The sequence below is a fragment of the Hippichthys cyanospilos genome, chromosome 2 (assembly GCF_059441005.1).
Source record: "Hippichthys cyanospilos isolate Australia breed blue-spotted pipefish chromosome 2, RoL_Hcya_1.0, whole genome shotgun sequence".
NCBI classification, from domain to species: domain Eukaryota; kingdom Metazoa; phylum Chordata; class Actinopteri; order Syngnathiformes; family Syngnathidae; genus Hippichthys; species Hippichthys cyanospilos.
Genome location: NC_142370.1, coordinates 16,337,906 through 16,357,284, shown reverse-complemented (window position 1 = coordinate 16,357,284; position 19,379 = coordinate 16,337,906). Strand labels below are relative to the sequence as shown.

General features: G+C 40.0%; 2 protein-coding genes across 7 annotated transcripts in view; one reads left to right on the top strand and one right to left on the bottom strand.

Moving 5' to 3' along the window:
* The window catches only part of LOC148427583 (contactin-4-like), a 69,903-nt gene extending 54,495 nt beyond the window's left edge, over window positions 1-15,408 (top strand). The window contains exons 12-23 of the mRNA XM_088407669.1: window positions 3,256-3,383; window positions 6,104-6,279; window positions 7,973-8,090; window positions 8,357-8,515; window positions 8,640-8,789; window positions 8,960-9,030; window positions 9,333-9,567; window positions 11,162-11,277; window positions 11,478-11,664; window positions 12,212-12,324; window positions 12,884-13,052; window positions 14,307-15,408. Coding sequence (XP_088263795.1) covers window positions 3,256-3,383; window positions 6,104-6,279; window positions 7,973-8,090; window positions 8,357-8,515; window positions 8,640-8,789; window positions 8,960-9,030; window positions 9,333-9,567; window positions 11,162-11,277; window positions 11,478-11,664; window positions 12,212-12,324; window positions 12,884-13,052; window positions 14,307-14,398 — 1,714 coding nt within the window. The 3' untranslated portion in view covers window positions 14,399-15,408. The remainder of the gene's footprint in view (window positions 1-3,255; window positions 3,384-6,103; window positions 6,280-7,972; window positions 8,091-8,356; window positions 8,516-8,639; window positions 8,790-8,959; window positions 9,031-9,332; window positions 9,568-11,161; window positions 11,278-11,477; window positions 11,665-12,211; window positions 12,325-12,883; window positions 13,053-14,306) is intronic.
* A 1,554-nt stretch (window positions 15,409-16,962) lies between these two features.
* The window catches only part of LOC148427582 (band 4.1-like protein 1), a 44,160-nt gene continuing 41,743 nt past the window's right edge, over window positions 16,963-19,379 (bottom strand). For all 6 annotated transcript variants that reach the window (XM_088407554.1, XM_088407556.1, XM_088407559.1 and 3 more), the window contains one exon: window positions 16,963-18,749. In XM_088407554.1, the coding sequence (XP_088263680.1) occupies window positions 18,744-18,749 (6 nt within the window). In that variant the 3' untranslated portion in view covers window positions 16,963-18,743. The remainder of the gene's footprint in view (window positions 18,750-19,379) is intronic.

The window sequence follows — 19,379 nt, the reverse complement described above, 5'->3', positions numbered from 1 at the left end:
CTGAGTTGCATACCAAATATAGACTTTGACATTATTGCAGCATCTCTCGCAAGCCTATTCCTTGCTTCCTGACTCGTTTGAATTTAGTTTCCTCTGCACGGAAGGGGCTGCTACCAATGCTATTACCGCAGAAGCTCAGCAGTAATCCATCCCACTGGCTGAAGTAAAATACCCATAATTCCTTCTAATCTTCTAATGTTTTCAAGAATGTGGAGCAAAAACGTACTATACAAACGGGTTAAGAGTAAGGCAGAATCTGATATGTAAAGACATTTTTTCAGCAGGCTTTCATCTACACTTGAAGGCATCTATGTAACAAGTGGCATTTACTGGAAGTGTATGCGGAGATCTGTGGGGTTATTGTATAGTGCCTACCTAATTTCATTTCACCACTGATCACCACCACTATTTATGAAACAGTGTTGGCAGTAGCGCTCAGGAATATTGCATTATGAATTGCATCACTGGATTTACAGTTGTTTTGGGTTGCGTCGTGAAAGTCGTCAGCTATAACACGGCGGCATGTTCTTAAATGCCCAGCCAAGAATAAAAACGAAATCATGCTATTGCAGGAAATGGAATAAACAGAGGGCTAACATTTCTTTGTTGTAAATTGTATACATTACATAAAAAGTATACATTTGTTCTTAAACAGTTCAAATGTATTTGATTTTTTACTACGCGATCGATTTTTGTTGAAACAGACGGAGATGCTGAGCTTTGAGATGACACCGCGCTAGTTCACTTTAACACCCTATAATGTTAAAAAGTGGCTCTTTACTATATCGCACTACTCAAATCTTTTATGTGCCTCACAAATTCCCCCTCTCCTCTTAATTGCTTCGGAGCAATATTTGACAGGAAGAAGAACAAAGTGAAAGCTTTCTAGATAGATAATGAACATCTTTATCTTGGATAATCCCCTCAAAATCGCTGGGGAGAAAATCTGACATACAAGTTTGACATCTCATATCCATAACTCTTTCATTAAAAAAAAAAAAATCCCTCAGTTCACCTGCGTGATTAAATTTGCTGTCCCATGGGGGTTGGCCTCAGTTCAAGTGGATAATGTATTTTAATTCCCCTTGCCTGCAAGGCAATAGCGGTTATTTTGGCTCAATCTGGAGGGCTTCAGGCCACCTTCAAGGTATCTATTAAAGAGGTGTGTTCAGCTTCTTCTTTTTCATCATTTTGTTAAGCACGTTGTGTTTGAAATATTGGCTTAACCCCATTACTGTCATATGCGGTTTCGAGCATAAAATGGCAGCTTGAGCCGGGTAATTAATTTCAAAGGTTCCAAATGTGTTCAGGAAATTGCTGTACAATCAGGGCTGAGAGGCAGTATCAAAAATTGATGGGATAGAACTTGATTAAATTGGCACGACCCCTCTCGCTGAAGAAATGATTTGTAGATTAAAAGCCAACTTTGTCTTCTGCCATCCAACATGCCAGTGGCACTCGAGTGTTTCGCTCCCTTGATAGCTTGCTCACTCTGGAGCACAATGGTTATATTTATACTCAAATCTTTGCTCAGAGGAATTAATCGTTGCAGCTACTGTGTAATAACTGAGACGACCCCCACCCCCACCACACACACACACGCGCACACGCACACACACACACACACACACACACACACACACACACACAAAAAGCTAGATCATTAAATAAATATGATTCGGTTGTAGCAGTTCATCATTAACAAGTTTATGATATTAATTCATGTTGAGGAGTTTTGGCTAGACTTTAGAGATCTGATTTTTTTTTTTTTCATTATTAATATTCTCTGCAGATTTTTACCTACCCCCTTCTGCCTCTGCATGTTAGGTCTCACTGTCTTCTTTCTTGGACGGGTTTAAATTGTGAAATGAATTTTGTTACTCTGTACTTCTGATGTGCATCCATCCGTCCGTACGTCTGCCACCCGGGCACCCATCCATTCACCCATTTTTAAAAGATATTCCAAATGTGGCTTTCGCTGTCCAGTACTGAGTCTCCCTTAATGAACTTGAATTGTATGATTTAGACCCATGCGGTGTAAACCCCTCCCATCAAACTGTTTGAATCCTTGAAGGAATTGCCAAACATTTGCCATAGCATTGTGGTACATTCACAGCCGTACAAAATGGTACATTTACATTTGTATTCAAAATAATCAAGAAAGTAGTGCATGAAAAGGAGTCATTGTGATTTACACATGGGAAGTCATCAGCCAGAGGTAGTGAGGCGCCTTGGAATTCCTTAAGAGTTTCCATGAAATCAAACTGTTCGCCTCTCCTGGTATCGAAATCATCTGCACAAGAGCTACTTTGCTGACTTTTCATCCATCATTTTTGGTTATATTTCACCGCAGTAGCTTGTTGACAGGTAGAGCAACACAAGCACACTCTTTGCGTCGGATGAAATCTGCCAGGCTTGACTGATGACACTGACAGTTGAAATGAGAATCTTTGTTGTTGTCGCTTGCCGGGACAATCTGTCATTAGAGGCTCAACCTTCTTTTATTGACGCGCAGCCAAGTCGGCCGACAGTTCCTCCTGAGATTTCACTGACATTTATGAGGAATAATTGAATCAATTTCAATAACTGGCGAAGGCGATCTTTACCTTGTGTCTTTCTGTGTTTTTTCTCTTCGTTAAGTCGTTAATATTCATGGATGAAGTGGCAACACAATACACACAGTAACCGAGTGAATTTTGCTCCCTTTTTTAATGAAATTACACGTTAGGTTTGACAATTCAAATTTATTCTCATCAGTAGTGGGAGATTTTATACGGAAGTATACATTAGAACTGGTGGACTGGAACAAGTTCATTTCATGATGATCACACTGCATACAGGGTGAGTGCACACGTTTGGCATCAGTTTGTAGATATGTAACTTAGGCAGCAAAAATTTACATAACAACTCAAGTAGAGTTACACGGTATGAGTAGATCTCATAAAAGTGCACTGTTCTTATCAAGTTCCTGCAGCAGAATCAAACTGTAACACTTAATGCTGAGGTCCTGCTTATGTCACACTGCTGCACAGGGAGCCAATTAAAATTTGCTGAGATAAACTCCAGGCTCAATTTAAAATGCTTAAGGACAGAAGGCTTGTTCATCTCAGCAGCATGACCATGCACATTAGCACAAGCAGGGCTAAATTTCAGTTTAATTTCCTGAAACCAAGATTCTGTCAAGTGGCTTAAAGAGCTTATAAACTTTGTATAAACTGTATAGGTATGTGTCTGTGTGTTTATTCTCTACCACAGACTAAATGTGTTGGATAATGGAAGCCTTCGTATTTCCAATGTCTCTAAAACGGATGCTGGTCTGTACACATGCGTTGCCAGAAACCAGTTTGGCGTGGCGAGCAGCTCTGGTAGCCTTTTGGTTAAAGGTAAGAATTTCTCTTTCGTTGGATTAATCTATTCCCCGTGAGTGATTGGCAACAAGTCCAGGTTGTCTCCTGCATCTCGTCCTAAGTCATCGCAGATCACGCCAGCTCGCCTGACACTAATGAGGATGGATTTGGTAGCTTAATCTTCCTTCACTTTAAATGAGAAAATGTGATCATTCAAAGTAAATTTATTTAATTCATGTGGGCAAATGTTAGGACTACATTTTGAGGGTCATAAACTTTTCAACATTGTTCCGTTCCTTCTCCGCCAGTGTCCCCCGAGTCTCAAAACTCTGTAGCCAACACTTTCCACTTCACTTCACTTTCCAACAAAAGTAATTATTGACCTCTTGTTTTTGTTGTATATTTCAGTTCTATTCAGAAATTGCAGCGTCACATCATATATCAGTGATGCAAGTTAAGAACGAAGTAACAATTGGAACAAAATGGTCAAAAAGAGCACTTAAAACAATCAAAGCAACGCCTCGTGTGTGTAAGACCTCGATAATCAATGCAATTGTTGTGGTATAAATCAGAACAAATGTATACATTTCAGCTAAGGTGCCCGTGTGCAATGCGGCCACTTAAATTGTTTCTACTGTGTCCGGTCCAATCACTTCATGAACATTTGCTACTCGAAGCCAAACGCTGCATTTATTTTCCTAGTGTGTGATTACTTTTTCTGGACAATGGCTTTTTTTTTTTTTCAACCTTTTAAATGACGCACCTCTGCTCTGCTATAAGATCAGGGGTTCGTTTTAAAGAGTCAAACTGAGAACTGTGCTCCTTTAGAGTGCTCTTTGGTTATTCCTCTTCATGTCTACTTTGAATTGCAAATACAATTGCACAGAAGCCTAAATATTTGTTCTTACACCCTCATTTTCTCTTGAAGAAATTGGATAAACAATTAGACATCACTCTTAGCGTGTATTTCCAAAATAGTCTAAATTTGCAGTTCTGTGCCTCTGCCTGCATTAAAACTGAGACTAAAGACCAATTTTGTGAGTTTTTTGTGACACTTAAGCTTCACAATGAACAACATCATCAAGATCACTTTGATGTGGTCTTTGTGTTTCTTCTGGAAAAAGGATCACACCGACAGGAAATTGTTGGGCTTTTTCAATGATCTGCCACAACACCTTCTCATTAATTACAACGCTGTACAGTATTACTTGTTCAATATACTCGGTGGCACGTCTGCTGTAAAGACAGATACTGACTGCCGGTTTCGGACTGTTGGGTTTGTGAGATGCAATCATTTAAATCACAAAAGGTATCATTGGCACAAATAACCCAGAACTGTTCAAGTTAAATTTCATGAGTTTTTATAAGATCAATCCTGCTTTCCAACCCTCCAACCATCCATTTCCTATAGACACATCCTCACCAGGGTCACCGGCTTGCTGGTGCCTATCCCAGCTGTCTACGGGCAGTAGGGGAGGGACACCCTGAACTGCTTGCCAGACAGTTGCTGGGCACACAGGGACGAACAACCATTCACGGACCCGGTCACTCATCAGGACAATTTAGAGTGTGCAATACACCTATCGTGCATGTTTTCAGTATGTGGGAGGTAGGCGGAAGCACCTAGGGGGACATGGGGCGAACATGCAAACTGCACGCAAGACTCTGAACTGTGAGGCGGACGTGCTAACCACTCTTCCACTGTTTTACTTTAATTTTACTTCAAAAGATCTAATTTTTTTTGGGCCTTTCTTACCAGAGTGTAAATTATTCTTCAGTCTGAAGTTCATGTTATGCTTTGTGTTTCTCCCAAATGAGGAATGAAACTGCAGACGTTGCATTGAGTCTCTGCTCGATCGGAATGAGCATACTGAGGCATGACCACAGCATTTGCAGCAATTACTATGCTAATTCGGATACAAATATTAAAATTTAGGTTGTAAAAGAAGTCGCTTCAGAACAATTAAAAAAAAAAAAAAAAAACTTACTGAATGAGGATTACCGTGTGCAGAGAAATACTGTATGTTGTGATTGAGGAAGCCAATTATGATTTTCCCCGCAGTCATAACAAGAAACGTGCATTACAGCTCTCCTATAAGAGGCAGAAAATTTCTCTCATTTTGCATCGAGCATTGAAATTTTGCCCTCACCTGGAATGCACCGCCACCAACAGCCAGTTCTCCTTAGCCTGGACCAGATAAACAACTTGCCTTGTTTTGACACAGCTGAATATAGACCTTTACTCCCCCTGACATGCTGCATTGGCTTCTCTGTCTATTAGATACTTATGACATGTATGTATGATTCACTGCTCAAAATACTCTCACCCTTTGCTCTTTAATCGTACTTAAACAAGAATTTCATGTCGATGGAGAAAATACCAAAAGTGAAATGCCAATGCAAAAAGTAAAAAAATAAAAATAAAGAAAGTGTTGACATAGACTTAATTTGCAATGGAGGCCAAGTTTATGTTTCTTCTTTGCCAATGCAGCAGTATAGTGACATAGAAATGCAACTTAATTTATAACAGGTAAACTGACGGACCAAATATGGCTAATTCCGAGTTGTATGAATATCTAGGACAGGACTTATTGTTTTGTTTTGTTTTGAGTCATGATTAAATATTTATGTAGTAAGCATTTGATGTAGGATCATTTGCATCCATACTGAAAAGCCATGGCAAAAAAGGCTTAATCATGAACGAGGGAAAAACATCTTGTTTCACATTTTTCTGAAGCAGTGCTTCATGTTTCCAGAGTCAACTGTAATCACAAGCCCGGCTGGTCATTTGGACGTGACGGTGGGGGAGAGCGTTGTGCTACCATGCCAGGTGTATCACGACCCCTCACTGGATCTCAAGTTCACATGGTTCTTCAATGAGCAGCTCATCCACTTTGGCAGCGCTGGGGCTTATTTTGAAAGAGTCGGGGGGGTAAGCGTGCGACCTTTTTTTGTCTGAATGTAACATAGTCACTTACGAAAGAAATCAATTCCGCACGTAAATGGTAAGTGAGATTGGAAAGTTGGATCTATTGAATTTAGATTCAAGAGTTTTATTGTCAGATGCATAGTAATACAACTCAATCAAATTCTTATTCTGTTCACTTCCCTGAGCAGACCACATTCCATAATCGGGCAAAACACACAATTTCCTATCGTAATTTACCCCATAGATCAGGAAGCAACATATTCCTTTTTTTGCTCTTTCTAAATATACATTACTCTTTCGGGCTCTGTGGTTGCCTGTTCAGCTAGTATAAAATCCCCTCCATCAACAAGGGAAAACAACCTGTCAATTCATTATACAGTGTGCAGCCAAGCACAACACTTGATCATCTAATAACAATGTTTGTCTCCTGAAAAAGATAAGCAATCATGATGTATCTTTCTCATTTCCTCTTTATTTATTCTTATTTTTTTTTTTTTTGCATTCAGTATGCCCATGAGCGATAACCGCCTGATAATGTGTGTTTCCTGCACTTCATTTAAACACTTAGAAAGACGGCTTTTATTATTATTACACCTGCACAAGTACAAGACAACAAAGATTTGACTTAACAGGTCAAGCTGTTCAGAAACATACCATACAAAAGACTGACAGGGGTCAGACAGAGAGAAATGCCCATTGGGGTTTGCGACGCCAGCCCCTCTGAAACAAAGCAGAGAAAAAAGCTACATGAGGGTAATGGAGGAGAGGGAGAGGGAAAAAAAATGAGTCTCCATCAATGTCCCCAAACAAGGGCATAGCACAAGCCTGAAAAAAAACAACCCTCAAACAACATGTAGATGGCTAGGGGAGGGAAAGTGGAGGAGACTTTCATTTTGCTCGCGTAAAGCTAGTGCTGATTAGACCCAAATTCACCCGAATTCACCTGTACACACCCTGCTGCATTATGATTGGTTGCTGCATTCATGATGGTCTGCATGTAGCAGCCAGTCATATTGAAGCTGGCCTTGTCACATGTACAATTTATAATAACACTTAATTCTATGACCGTTTCACAATATAATTCAGATTTTTGTGTCTATGGTTTGATTAAGAATTGATTTTTGATTCAACACGATGTTGGTATTGATTCAAAACTACATGATTCAATTAAAATGATTTTGGCTTCAATCTATAGATATGCAAACAATCATACTGCTTCAGTCTGCTTTGCAAGATAGAATAACAAAATAAGTTCGTAAGGACCATGCCTAAAAACAACATTTGGACAACTGCTACTTCTTTGAAACTAGCTATATATTTCATATGAATTTTCTCCATCTATTGATTTTGTTCTTCCACAACCGGCTGCGTGGTGACGAGACGTCATAGAATAGAGCATGATTTTACAAACATTTTCATTTTAATGTCGAAAAAACTACCCTCTCTTGAAGTAATACTTTAGCTCTGGTGGTATTCAAGTTAGAATGCAGTTGACATTGAAAAAAAAAAAAGACTGTAGAATCGATGAATGATGGGAAAAAAGTATTCAAAATCCAAACAAATATTTAAATGACTGCCAACTAACCACATGGTGTGTCTCTGCGGTTAAGACATTGATTTCACTAATTAAATGGAAAACTTTTTTTTTTTCTGATTTCTTTTTTTAAAAAGTAATTATCCTGAAATGTTTTCACAGCGCTCTGCCGGGGACATAATGATCCGCAATATTCAGCTAAGGCACGCTGGGAAATACACATGTGCAGTTCAAACCAAGGTGGACAGCGTGTCTATTGCCACTGATGTAGTGGTCAGAGGTAAGGGAAGATAATGCTCCATGTCGATATTCTCTGATTGTTTAATTTAGGAGCACACAAAGTTATGTCCAAGAGAGAGAGGAAATATTTAATTAAAAGAAAACCGGCCCACTCTGTGCTGGAGTGTTGACATGGTCATATATGGGTTGTCGTTTGGATTGGAATCATTTTCTCCTTTTGTCCACGCCACTTTTACCCTATGTTTAACAAGAGCCCTGTCTTAGAAAAAACGTTAGTAAAAACGTTTTTTATGGCCTTGCGGGCAGGTCCTCCAGGCCCCCCCATGGATTGTCAAGTGACGGAGATGACTGAGACCACAGCACTTTTGACCTGGGGAGCTGGGATAGACAATCGCAGTCCCATTCTAAGCTATAGCATTCAGGCCAGGTCACCCTTCTCTCTCGGGTGGCAGGCGGTTACCACTGGTAGGTTGCTTTCATCCAACTAATTAAAAACAAAAACAAAATGAAAGAGTAAATACCCCACCGACAACTCAGGGCTGGATCCTTCAGGTTTTGATGGAAGTTAATTTGGTATAATGTGCCTTAGTTCCTGAGCTGCTCGAGGGAAAGCAGCTGTCAGCCACTGTCATTGATTTGAATCCTTGGGTGGAGTACGAGTTCAGAGTACTGGCAACCAACAGCATCGGTACAGGAGAGCCCAGCAATGCCTCAAGAAAGGCCCGCACCAAGGACACGCGTACGTAGCATAAGCTACACATAATCGATATTTCCTAATATCCCCAACAGTAACTACGTTGCTCTTTGCAATTAGAAAATACTTCCTCTGACCAGACTGATGAAAACATGACAATGTAAAGAGTCCACACCAGGCATCTAATCCTCTCTGTTTATACTTGGTGTTTTCAGTTCCCAGGGTCACTCCGGCTAGAGTGAATGGTGGTGGAGGGGGGCGTTCAGAACTGGTCATCACTTGGGAGGTAAACTAAAGTTCTTGAGTGGACAATCTTGTGGTTTCCTGAAAGAAATTCCTGCACATGGTGTATTATACTTTTTTTTCTGTGAAATGCAACATAAAGATTAACGCTCAAGGCCTGTTTGAATGGTATTTTTTTCCCCTCCTGAGCATAAAGCTACTTATGCACAGTGATAAGTACTTGCAATTTCAGCATCACCCTCAGCCTTTTTCCTCTATATTCCAGTGGTGCAATTCGTAGGGTATTAAAAATTTTAAAAGTCTCTTCCTTGTGTCATCCCCGTGAGTCATTTTATCCTTGTCTAGCCTGTTCCAGAGGAGCTACAGAGCGGCCCCGGTTTTGGCTATGTGGTGGCTTTCCGCCCTCTGGGCACACAAGGCTGGATGCAGGCGGCTGTCACATCCCCCGACGCCTCCAGATACGTCTTCAAGAATGACAGCATCCCACCTTATTCGTCTTACCAAATTAAAGTCGGGGTCTACAACAACCACGGAGAAGGGCCTTTTAGCCCGGTGGCTACCATCTACTCAGCGGAGGAAGGTGCGCTCAGTACAAGTGTGCTGAAACGAACAACAAACACCCATGGCGACGCAGCATGTGGCATCTGATTAGTAGCGGGTTATGAGTAACAGTGAGCTCCCTTTCAGAAAACATAAAACAGCTGGGGCCCACCTGATTCACACACATATTTCATACGCTAAGTGTTTTTTGATATTCTACTTCCTTCTGTACACCTCTTCGCTCTCTTTTCATTGATACGATGCTAAAAGACATCTGTTTTAAATAACTGCATATCTGTTCAAGGAGCTCAGGTCCATCCCAGTTGGCTGGGCAAAAGGTAGACGAGACCCTGGACTGTTTGCCAGTCAGTCTTAAGACATGCATAAAACCTAACCATTCGCACTCAATTTCACAATGAACAGGCAACAGAACCGCTGCACATTAAAGGTCCTCTATTCTACAAAATCAGCTCTTTATAGATCTAAGGCATGTTAAATGCTAATTCCTCAGCAAAAATACCAGACTTCGAGTGGTATTTTCTGCACACATCTCTGAGCATTTCTGCTCATTGCTGCTTTCTCAGAACCACGCCTCACTTTATGTTTCCAAAACGACTGCCCATATGAACACTCACACCGCGAATGGTGACGTTTTAGCGAGTCAGTCACCAAACGGGTTAGAATGTTAGCCATCAAAAACTCATATTTAGTAAATGATTAATATTTGACTAAATATTAGCTGACAGACACACTAGTGTTCCCACTTTTTCTTACATGTTGGTGCCAGACCCTGTAGCAACCCCCGAGGGTTATAAGGGTCTGTTTCCATTATACTGTGGAAAGTATAATGTCGGGTGATACGGGCCCTTTCAATTACATATTCAAATAGTAACCATCAATTTCAACCTCATTCCTACACGCGCTGACCTTTGCTTGAATTCTATTGACAACATCAGATGGGACGTAACCAGTGTTTACGTGGTAACTGTTTACGCCGTCTCGCTTTCTATCACAATTATCGTATTTTCCGCACTGTAAGGCGCACCTAAAAGCTTTAAATTTTCTCAAGAGCTGACAGTATGCCTTACAATCCGGTGTGCCTAATATATTGATCATATCAAATGATACCCCGGCAAGCCCGATACGATGTCTCATAAGCCATGAAGCTGAGCGTCTCGCTACTTTATTTCAATTTAGTGGCGTGGTCTTCATGAACATGCAGTGTCATACTGAAAGTAAAAACTAAATAAGCATTAGCCATTACCAAGCAAACAATGCACCACAAATAACCCCTGTGAAGGGATGTGCATCGATGCTAACATTAGCTATTGCAATGCTAACCAAGCACGGTTGCGATCTTTTCGTGTGCCAATCAGATCGTAGGCACATGCAAGCAAGCAACAATTGTTACCCGCTCCCGGAAAACGAAACCCATTTGAACCAAATCAAATTGACTTCTGGATGTTTGAGAACCAGTCGTACATAATATTATTTCCCCATAAGAACCCCTTAGTAATAGGGTGGACAAATCTCAGATTTTTTTTTTGACATCTTTTTTGTAACAATCTGCCAGTATACGTGTGGAGCAAAGATATGTTTTCTTCCCCACCTTGAAATTCTTGTGTACATTTCAGAGCCCAGCAGAGCACCAGGGAGATTGAGGGCAAAGAGCATCTCAGCCTCTACTGTGGAAGTTACCTGGAAACCTCTGACTTGGAGCAACAACCGCAGACGCATCCTAGGCTATGAGGTCGTAACAGCACATGTCCACAGTAGCAACTATACACAAAAAAAAAAGAAATCTTGCTTTTTGGTACACTTTTTGGGCTAGCAGTGCCCGCGGGCACCACGTTGGTGACCCCTGCTATATACTGTATAATAACACTGGCCATGTGAGTTCCAGACGTGGAAAAATAACATGGCCTTTTTGTTGTGCTGTGTGTTTTTTAGTTGCAGTATTGGGGGCTAAAGGAGAAGCCGGAGGCAGCCAGTGTGATTAGGACGGTGGGGAATAAGACTTCAGTGCACATCAGGGATCTGGAGGGCAGCAGTACCTATTTCCTATCTCTGCGGGCTTATAACAGCGCTGGAGTGGGTCCACAGAGCAGCATTGTCAACGTCACCACCAAGAAACCTCGTAAGATCTCCTTTAATGACATAACTGGCAAAATGTTGTACATTTTTTCTTCAGGCAAGATTTCTTATGTTTTATGTGGAGAAAAGAGACAGTTTAAAATGTGTTCTTATTTGACTTATTTATGTTATGTTTAATGACAGACAACACTACATTCCATTTGCTTTCCAGAATCAAATACTGTATTTTATACCCACGAGCCCCAACACTTAACCTTCAAAGTGCGGTTATTAAATAAAACGTAAGCCTGTTGTGTTAAAAATCTGTTGATCTTATACTATACGTTTAACTGGGATATCTAAATAGAGCAAAAGAGAATAACGGTTTTGACTTAGCTCTTGACAAGGACTCTTGTCTTCTCACGGATACCAGGTAACAAAAACCTACTACTTTGATGCGACTGGAGTCACTGTTAGACTGATAATGAGAAATATCCTTCATGCTGAGTTGGTTCTTGACTTTAATGTTTATTGATCGACTCCCTTGTTGTTTTTATCCCCTCACAACGCCTCTTCTCCTCCCCTCACCAACTTTTTCCCTCTTACTCTAGCGCCCAGTCAGGCCCCCGTCAAAATCAGGTGGAAAACATCCAACTCCAAAGTTATCCTGCACTGGGACCAAGTGCACGCTCTGGAAAATGAGTCTGAAGTTACGGGTTACAAGGTAACGAGCGTGACACCTTGCATTTGAACAAAAAGAGAATAAACTCAACAGTTTCCAAGGACAATTCAATGGAAGCAGATGTGCTGGGAGGTAAAAAAAAACAAAACAAAACAAAAACAATTGATGCATTCTAAACAGCTCCCAGTTTCCTACACAAAGGTAGGAAAAGAGCGAGCTGATTGAATGACAGTGAGAAAAGGCCGAATTGGATAGCTGCAGGTGAACCCAATTACAGACGGGAAGTAAAAACAATGGGGCTTGATTGGCTTGCTCGTGACGACGTATGTTTTATGCAAGTGCATGTTGTTATTTTTGAGTAAATTCAGACTAGATTACCATTTTTTCAGTTTATACAGTTTGTATATACTTGCTAGTTTTCTATGGTTGTGGTGTTTTTTGCCAGTTGCGTGTCTTGACTCAATAGGGATTGGAAAACACTGCCTTAGATTGCGCAAGTGTTCCTAACGGGGTGCCCATTGTCCTTCCCCATCACAGGCTCGTTTTCTGTCCCTACTGTTGACTGTGCAGGTAGCAAGATGATATTATGTTTGTCCCATAGGTGATGTACAGCCAGGATAAACACAGCCGCCCCAGTGTGGTGGAGACCAACAGCACGTCCTTAGAGCTGTCGCTGCCCGTCCACGAGGACTACATCATCCAGATTAAACCTTTCAGTGAAGGCGGGGAAGGCATCAGCAGTCGTCAAATTACGATCCCCAAGATAGCAGGTCGGCCAGTCCCCCGATACATGAAAAATGCAAACTGAATATTTCCTAGCACTGTTGGTGCTTTACATGGAATCATTTAACTGAAAACATGAAAAGCCAGTTTGTAATGCATGTACACATATTACTGTAAATGCTTGCTTCAATTAGTGTTGCTGTTGACCAAAAATGGGTGTCAGACTAATTGATTACCATTTATTTCTTACACAAAGCATGCGAGGACTCTTTTAAAGTTGATCAGTTTGAAATGTAAACTTACAGTGGTATTTGCAGATGATCTCAGACGTTAAATTGTTTCATGATCTTATTCACAAAACCCTTTCTATAGGTTATTGAGGCTACTGTAAGCAGTGCAAACAAGTTGACATATTTACATTTACACGGGTACTGGCTCAAATAATATTCGCAAAGATACACTGAAAGCGATGTGGAAATAATGCTCTTTAGTTGTAAAGTGCTTTTTTGTCATCGTGACTGAATGTCAGCCTGCTGTAAAATTGCTTATGCTACAGTAGTGCCACCCAGTGGCTGGAAAAACATGTTTCTGTCTCGGTTTAAGGAGGGTTTCATCTTTCATCGAGATTTACAATACGTTTTTTTTTTTTTTTTCGGTTCTTCACAAGGCTATCAAGCTCAGTTATATTCGTTGGGGAGGTGTAGCAAGCTTAGCAGGTGAAAAATCATAGAGTTCAGCAGTTAAACTGAGTAACTTTGGAGAAGTATAGCATTCAAGCCTAAATTCAAAGATTTTGTTCTGTAGCAAGCAGATTTCCATGCAAAGCAATACAATTGAAAAGGACAGATTTCAACAGACTATTTTGGAGGTAAAGTCGATGTTCTTCATGTTTTACATAATTACTGAACCACCATTTCCTTTGTTGACAAACAATAAAAAAAGAACAATCCAGAATTTCACTCTCATTCAAAGACACATGATAAAGAATGATGATAAAGAAAATTTTAGATTTCAGACTCCTGCCATAGGCAGTGGACCGCAGTATTTGCATTTGAATAAAAACAGCCTGGATTAGGGTTAGACGACACAACTTGAATTAGTGCTACTGGGGGGAACAATTTGGATGAAAACATTCGTGTGCTACTCCTTTTGTGCATATATTTTTTTTTCATGAAAATCAACTCACACGAAATGTTGTATATCTAAGGTTATGTTTATCCTGCATATTGTTCAAAATTGGCAAAAAGAGCAAAGATTTCATCACAAATGTGTGTGTGTGTGTGTGTGTGTGTGTTTTTAAGACTCCGTCACCATGGGTGGGGCCTCAGTGTCAACATCAGTTCCTGTAGCCAACCTTGCCACTCTCATCCTCACAGCCAGGATTGTGCTATGACCAAAGTTTGCAGCAATTCGGCACCACAGCCCAACGTGAAGACAATGAGCAGGTTCAAGACGAATGGCCCGGGAGCCTTGTCTTCAAACTTCACCTGCTTCCCACCCGACTGTGTCTTTTGTCCTCTTGTCGCTGCAAAATTTCGCCTTGTGAAGAACGCGCTTTGTCCTTTGTGAAGGAGTCATTTGAAGGAAGGTGCTTTTGTGACAGGAATTGACCTGCACCTTTCTGGATGTTTTTTTTTCTCACTTCTAAAAAATGAATAGTGTCAAGTTCTGGAGGTTGTGTATTCGTGAACTTTGCCTAGAACTTCTCTTGTTTGTATGGGGACAAGAGAGACTTTTGAAATTAAAACTGAAGCAAGTGAATTTAATAGTGGTTAATGATCAAATTCATTTTGCTCCATGTAAAAAAATGTTTTGGAACACAATAGAGAAAAAAAAAAGAATAGTGGCTAATTAGGGGCAAAACGAGGTTGCCCATTGCTCTTTGCCAAACTCCAATGTGGGACCTGTGATTTGACCTGGATCTTACTGATGTTTGTTTTGGGGTTTTTTTTTAGGCTGAATCCCATCAGCCACAAAACATATTGCAACCAAAGTTGTGACATAGACATGGCAAGGCCGAACATGCCGATGGTACGAGCGCTGATGAATCGATGCCGTTCCTTCTCCATATTCCTTTCTCACCAAGTGCATCATGATGGCACTTCATGTATGGAATCCTCAGGTCCCAACTGAGCCTTAAATCTTCTAATTAGAGTCTATGTTGTTGTTATTGTCAATGTTGTTATTCAGCTGTTCCGTTTATTTATGCTCCCGATTGGTTTCTCAACGTTGTAGTCTGTGTTTTATCTACTTTAGGGCAATGCCGTTCATTATGAGAGACTGGCATTTCTGAGTTACTTATGATGGATTATTTGTCATTTTGTTGTTATCAGAATGTGATTGAAAATTTTACTGGACGTTAAGATGGTTCAAGAAGCTTTTAATAAACATGATGCCATTTTCTTTATGCGTGCCTTCCTCTGAACGAATGAAAATAGTCTTCAAATGTAAAGGATGTTTTCCTGGTCTTTATAAAGCCAAAACACTCTTCAAGCTTCGTTCAAAACCTTCCGATTTTTCCCTTCACCGAAACTTCACAAATTTAGAAATACAAGAAAACACATTGGGCAGTACTGTCACATTGTGGACATTGTATGCCATTGAATTTCACTCATTTTAGAAATGAATAAATTATATATATATATATATATATATATATATATATATATATATATATATATGTGTGTGTGTAGAGAGAGAGAGTGAATACAGGTATGCACAATATTTAATGTTGTTTTTTTTTTTTTCTTGTGATACTGCGCATTATCTAAGAAGCCAGAGTATTTACAAGACCAGAAAATCCCTTTCATGTAAGTACAGTAGTATACTGTGCCTGTTCTGTAATTGATTTTATTTTGGTATTTATGACTACATAAGTGTTACTTATCTTTTCTTTCCTCAAGGTAACATTTATTTTCTTCAGTCAGTTTCTTGTGTATTACACATTTATGTCGTTTAAATATTTGATTGTTTAATATTAACATTTCTATCACTTCCCCCACTCACACACACATACACATATTCTAACTTAGCCTTGCCACTATTCAATATGTTGAGAATTGTTTCATCAATGGGTTATTCCATTAATTAATCCAATAATTAATCTTTATTAAACTGATGGTTAATATAGTTATTACTTTGGTATTGCTTCGGAATTAAAAAAAAAATAAAACAATTAAGCAACAAGAGAAGTTGATATATACCCCCGAGCAATTGTGAAACTGATTCAGTTACTGGTTCAGTCATTATTTTCTTAAGCAAAAGCAGGTAACGTGGTGGTTTGATGAAACCATACAATGGCTGTCCTGGTTTCGCCACAGAACGCATAGGAGAATAATTACAGGTAAGAGGATGAACATGGAGCAATTGTCAATCAAACAATTGCTCTCAACGACGTCCACAGAGAGCCCTCTGGCTCGAAATTTGGCCCGAAAAACCAAGTCGGAAGGAAACTAGGAAGACAGTTTGTGACCTTGACTAAGGCTTAAACTTGACGAAAGAGGTCGTTCACCTCTTATGTCACCAAAAACCAAAGAGGTTAACTACTGACAAAGGTGATTATATAAAAATGAAATAGGTGACAACCACATGACCATAGCAAATGACATCACAAGATGTGTAGCCCACTTGCTAGCGCGTCAAGACACACAGCAGGACTAATGGAACAGGACAGGCAAAGTGACCATGTATCGTGAGTAGGGCACAAATAATGAATGGGTGAACACTGTGATGTTTTAACATCTAGCTTCAACCATACTAGCCAGTTAGTGTGGTAATGGGGCATGGGGTATGTATGTAGTGTAGGTAGTGTTCCTGAAAATCACCCCAACTTAGTTCATCAGTTCATAACATGCGTCTTTCATGGCTAAAGTTGAGCTAAAGACTAGAAAAAAAATTGTCAGATTTTTATAAAATGAGGCCACAGGCCTACGTGTGCGACAATAAGGCAAGGGGGACTCAAGTTCTTGTCTTGTTTATTTGTGAGAGGAATGCAAGTACAATGTTGAGCAAAGACACGGCACGACTTGACGCTGAAGCACTGCAGAAGAGATGAAACTGCAGGAGTGCAGAGGGTTCCAAAGTCCAAAGGTCCACAGCATCTGCAGTTACTTCCAGGTCAGACAAGGACGTTTCTGTCGCGTGAACAGGAAAATCCAATGAATATGCTTGGCGGTAAGGTGACAAGCTCACGTGCAGTGTTGATGCAAGGCTCTCTTGCTTTGGGCGGTCTGTGTCCATCAAGAGCACGGCAACTACTTCACATCCGCACACACCTCGACCGACACAGTAGCTACGAGGTACATATTTAGTACCTGCTTTGTTTTTGACCCAACTTTGTTCACATGACACAAAACTACATCGCACATGTAAATGTTTAAAACCGCCCGTACCCATTGAAACAAAAAAAAAGTTCTATAACAACTCTTGTCAGTCACATGAAATCAACCCTTCACACAAGTTCTGCATATAAGAACACACCCGAGGCATTTTCAACACTCTGGCACTTCAACGATTACATTTCAAGTTGATACAGTACATTAAAAAAATCCCAAAGCTCTTCCCATTTAACTGGCACATTGCACGTACATCTTAATCAATTGCTGGAAAATGCAGGTGAAATAAAAAACAGCTTCCATGAAATTAATGAATCATAAATAAAACGAGGAGCTGCAACAGTGTCTATTGTTTGTTGTATATTCTGGATGGGGGGAAAAATGTCGATTTTTGGTAGACTTTAAAAACAGAGGGCAGGCAGGGTCAGTCGTGTAGCTCTAGAAAATGGATGGTATATATATATATATATATATATATATATATATATATATAATCTGTGTAATGGTGTTCTTGTCTCTCTTTATTCGCCTAAGCATTTGCATCCCATGTCTTCCTACTTTTTGACTGAGGCGGCTTGGATTGGCTGTCAAGGCTGCGCTTCAATCTAGTGAAGGTGTGAAGGAGATCGTTTATGTTGTCACTTTACAGTAACAGAGAATTTTACTATGACTTCCTTGGACTAATTAAACTTAGTTCCGAAAGAACCGCCAAACCCTAACTGAGGGACTTATAAAACCTTTTAAGGACGCAGCCTGAAATAATGCAATGGTCAGACATAGGACATAGAAAATGCGTTATGATAACAAAACAAAAAAAAAAAAAAAAAAACGTAGTGCGTACACTAAGTCCTGGTACTCACGTGAGTAAACCACAAACCTATTTGCACCCCATGTGTGTGTGTTTGTGTGTAATTCGGACGCTAGGCCTGAAATGTACCACTAGAGGGGAGTGTTGTTCTTTTCTATTCAAGTCTCCTCAATCAGTGCAGTATGGATAAAACAGTTTACCCAGTTTAGAAGTCCTGGAAGTTAATTAAATGCATTACTAATTAATTAAGAAGCATACATAGCAAGCAGTCTGAGAACAAGGCATTGTGGGACTACCTAATCATCTTTGTAAGACGCTAGAGTGGACACGGGGGCCACTGGCTCACATATAAACAAACATCCCTTGTAAGCATAAAAGGGTTGGACTCTCCCAGCCCCAGGACAAGTTACCCACCAATATTTCGTTTTGTTTTCTTTGCAAAGCCATCCCAAAGCATTCCGTGTCACAAGAATGAAAATATGAGTCAAAAGAAATCCAAACAGCACAAATTAGATTAAAAAACAGTTCTGTTTCCACTTGGGAGGGAGGATGAGGGAGCTGTCAGCTGGGACGATAAGTCACAGCTTCTCAGGAAATCAAGACTGTATGGGAAACAGAAGACAGTTGTAGTTTCAAACCATTGCTAAGTGATCACGTGACTAAAATAACCAAACTATACAGAGTAACGTGTGGTTATTTTCTACTTTGTTTTGTGAGACAAAACTCTAGATACCAGCCAGCTTCACAATGACCATCGCAAAATGGTGGTCAAATCCACCCGGGTGTTTCCATGGCATCACGCCTTGCGAAATATTTGTTTTGTAATTTCAAAATTGACGAGTAAGCAGATACTCCAGTCTCAAGTATTATTTTTTTAAACTTTTTGAAACAAAGATTTGTCTAAACATACAAGTCCTTAGCGACTGTGATGTAATTTTCAGTTGAAAGCAAGTGGCAAAATGGCCGCCTGGAGATAGATTAAAACTGGTGTACAGTATTTTACTGCTTGATTCATGTTCAAATTGCACAAATTCAATAAAAAAAATAATCAGAATATGGACTGCATAGAACATATTTTTGTAAAAAAAAAAAAAAAAAATGGTTTGGACCCTCATGTTTCTGCAAATAGGCAACAAATAATTTCTGTCAGTTCTGTCAATTTCTGTACACCCATGATGTCTAAATAAGGAGAAATTAAGAGAAATATCCTGTAGCGGAATTTAGTTTATATT